Source organism: Oryzias melastigma, unplaced genomic scaffold (genome assembly GCF_002922805.2).
Source record: "Oryzias melastigma strain HK-1 unplaced genomic scaffold, ASM292280v2 sc01064, whole genome shotgun sequence".
NCBI classification, from domain to species: Eukaryota; Metazoa; Chordata; class Actinopteri; order Beloniformes; family Adrianichthyidae; genus Oryzias; species Oryzias melastigma.
This window is the reverse complement of record NW_023417649.1, coordinates 21,476-24,576: the sequence shown is the minus strand read 5'-3', so window position 1 is coordinate 24,576 and position 3,101 is coordinate 21,476. Positions and strand designations below refer to the sequence as shown.

General features: G+C 50.0%; 1 protein-coding gene across 1 annotated transcript; it reads left to right on the top strand.

The window, feature by feature from the left end:
- The first annotated feature begins 99 nt into the window (after nt 1-99).
- LOC112138229 (heparanase) lies at nt 100-1,915 on the top strand. Its single transcript, XM_024260798.2, has 3 exons — nt 100-356; nt 550-696; nt 1,632-1,915. Exons 1-3 carry the CDS (start codon nt 100-102, stop codon nt 1,789-1,791), a joined length of 564 nt encoding a protein of 187 aa, XP_024116566.2. The 3' UTR covers nt 1,792-1,915.
- The last annotated feature ends 1,186 nt before the right edge of the window (nt 1,916-3,101 follow it).

Below are 3,101 nucleotides of genomic sequence, written 5' to 3'. Positions count from 1 at the left end.
GATGGATGGATGGATGATGGATTATGGATGGATGATAGATGGATGATGGATGGATGGATGGATGATGAATGGATGGATGGATGATGAATGGATGGATGGATGGATGATGGATGTTTTTGCAGCCTGCATGCTAACGTTAGCGTTCTTTATTCCGTGTTCTGCATTCGTGTCCTCTGCTGCCACCTTGTGGTCAAGCTTCCTCAGACACAGACGGTTTGTCCGTTTCTCGCTCAGGATTTCTGGCTGTCAGTTCTTCACAAGAGGCTGGTTGGACCCGAGGTTCTGAAGGTTGAAACGGTCTCTGAAGACGGAGACCGGCGTGTGCGGTCGTACCTGCACTGCGCCAGCAGGAAGAGGTAACGTCTGCAGAGGAAGACTCTTCACAGGAAACAGTTCCAGGTTTCTCCTCAAGCTCGTCTGGTTCAGAGAAGAACATCTGAGTTCATCTCAGAAGGTTGAGCTCCATGAAGAGTTTCTGATGAGGAAGGAGGTGTGTCTTCTCCAGGCGGTGAAGAGTCTTTCAGCTTCCTCCTGTTTGTGTGTCTGCAGCTACAGAGACGGCGCTGTGGTTCTGATGTCCATGAACCTGGGCCAGAGACCCGTCAGGATGCGGGTTCCGGTTCCGGTGTCCAACAGCACCGTGGAGACGTTTGTCCTTCAGTCCGACCGTCCAGGGGAGGACGGACTCCGGTCCAGGTGTTTCTGCCGCTCTATGCAGCTGTTTTTGTCTGACAGTGAGACGAGAGCAAATCATGATCCTGCAGTCCAGTGTGAGGGAAATGTGCACGTGAGCTGTGCACGTGGAGGGCGTGCTGGAGGTAAAGTTCCAGCGCTCTGAGCTGCAGTGTCACCTGTTGGGTTTTGGATCCTGGAGGCCAGAAACATTTCAGCTTCTGCTCAGAGCGCCGTCAGAGTGCTGACGCCTCTGATGGATGCATCTGCGCAGCTGCAGCCGTGAAAAGAGTCTGCAGGGTCTGAAAGGCTGTTTCACGGACGGGTTGCTTCATTGTCTGCAGGATTCATGTCCCTGAATGCCAGGATGGTGCTGACTGAGCTGAATGTCGGTCACTGATGCAGACGCATCTGCAGACACATCTGCAGACACATCTGCTCATTATTTTAGATCTTATTCTCGTTCAAATGACTTCCAGAAATGATTTCCTTTAACATCAGACTTTTCAGAAAACATCTGAGGTTCAATTGTCTGTCATCATGTAGCTTCATATCTATTTCCTGCAGACCACCAATATATATGTATATACCTGTATGTGATCCGTTAGTTTCCTGTTTTGTTTGTACATCGTAACTACTTCATGGTGAAGGTTCATGTATTTTTGTGCACACTTTGATGATCTGAAACAGATCTGATGACGTTTGACAGTTTGGATGAGATCAGGCTGCAGTTCTGCAGTCCACCACCAGGCGGCAGCAGCTTGAAAGCAGCTCTTTGAATGGCGCAGCGCCATCTGGTGGTCAGGTCTCAGACTGCAGTGAGGAAGTTTGTGTCGGAGGGTCCAGGTTCCTGTCCGGGTTCCTGCAGGAACCTGAGGAAGGGTCTCCATCATCTTCATCAGGACATGAACCCAAACAATCCGGTTCTGGTTCTGTGCTAACTCCTGTGTTTCCTGAAGGTCCGTGAAGCTGAACGGAGTTCTTCTGGAGATGCTGGACGATGAAACTCTTCCTCGGCTCAGCGGCGCTCCTCTGCCTCCATCGGACCACCTGCAGCTTCCTGCCTACTCCCTGGCGTTCTTTGTCTTCACGGACGCCGGCGCGGCGGCCTGCCACTGACCCATTCGGACCCGCAGAAGCTCTGGTTCCACAGGTGAGGCTGTGGACCGGCTGCTTAATGGACCTTCTCCTCTCAGGTTGGACTCTGATGTCCTGAAAACTTTGAATAAATCTTTGATTCACAGATGAGTTTGTTTGATGTTTTAACGGGAAAAAATCACAGGAAAAGTTCTGGAGTTTTTTTAGGTAAATCCAGGTGAGCTTTGGAAAACCCTTTCTGCTGTGGAACCATCCAGGATGGAGGAATCTTCACAGAAGTTTCAGAAGAAAAACCTTTTCACACAAACAACTTTTTACAAATTCAAAACATTAATGAAGCGGCTGTGCTTTTATTCTGAAAAACTTTGTGCTGAAAACGGCTCCAAAGGGGCCGTGGTTCGTCCCAACACCCCCTTTTTTTGGAAATGGAGCGGTCCTGATTGAAGAAAACGATGAAGAGGAAATGAGAGGATGTTCCTTCATCGGATCCTTTAGGAACCGGCAACAGCTTCGGAAGAGAACAGGGATCAGAAAACTTCTCACTCTGCAAACACGAGGAGGTCCACAGAAAGGTGTGCACAGGTAACTTCCTGTTTGTGACACACTGAACCAAAGAGGATCCTCTGGGGTTTGTGGTCCGAGTAACCACTCAGGTGGTTTCCTGGCTCCGCCTCCTTTCATCTTTGAAGGAGAAACAGACGATGACCTGAGGTTTACCTGAGCGGAGGAGGAGTTCTGTCTGCAGGTGAAAAGCAGGAGTCCTTGGATGGAGCTCTGTGGTGCTCCTCTGTTCTGGACCATCAAGGGAAAGGCTGCTCTCCTGGTGTGGTTCTGATGGTTCTGACAGAACCCACGCTCCCAGCTGGAGAGCATCCGTCTTTTAGGATTTCACAATAAAGAATCAAAGAAACACCTGATAAATTCTCAGCTTCATATTCCTGGAGGATGAAGTCCCAGAGGAGACCTCACCTGTGGACAGGTGAAGGGCGGAGGACGTCCTGCTGCAGGAGTTTCATCGACACCTGACTCACCTTTGACCTCCTCGTGTCTCCACTTCAGCTCTTGTTTCAGTTTCCTTTGAAACTTGTTTTAGAGAAGTTTCCTTCAGGAAACGGACTCAGAACCAAGCCCATCAGAACCTCTCTCGATGTTCAAGGCGGCAGTCGCTCCAGGATGAAGAGGACTTCATAGAACCGGGTCAGAACCAAGCCCATCAGAACCTCCCCTGATGATCAACGCAGCAGTTGATTGGATCTCAGTGTGAGGCCTTCATGGAGCTCCAGGACGAAGAGGACTTCACAGAACCGGGTCAGAAACCTGGACTTTGTTCT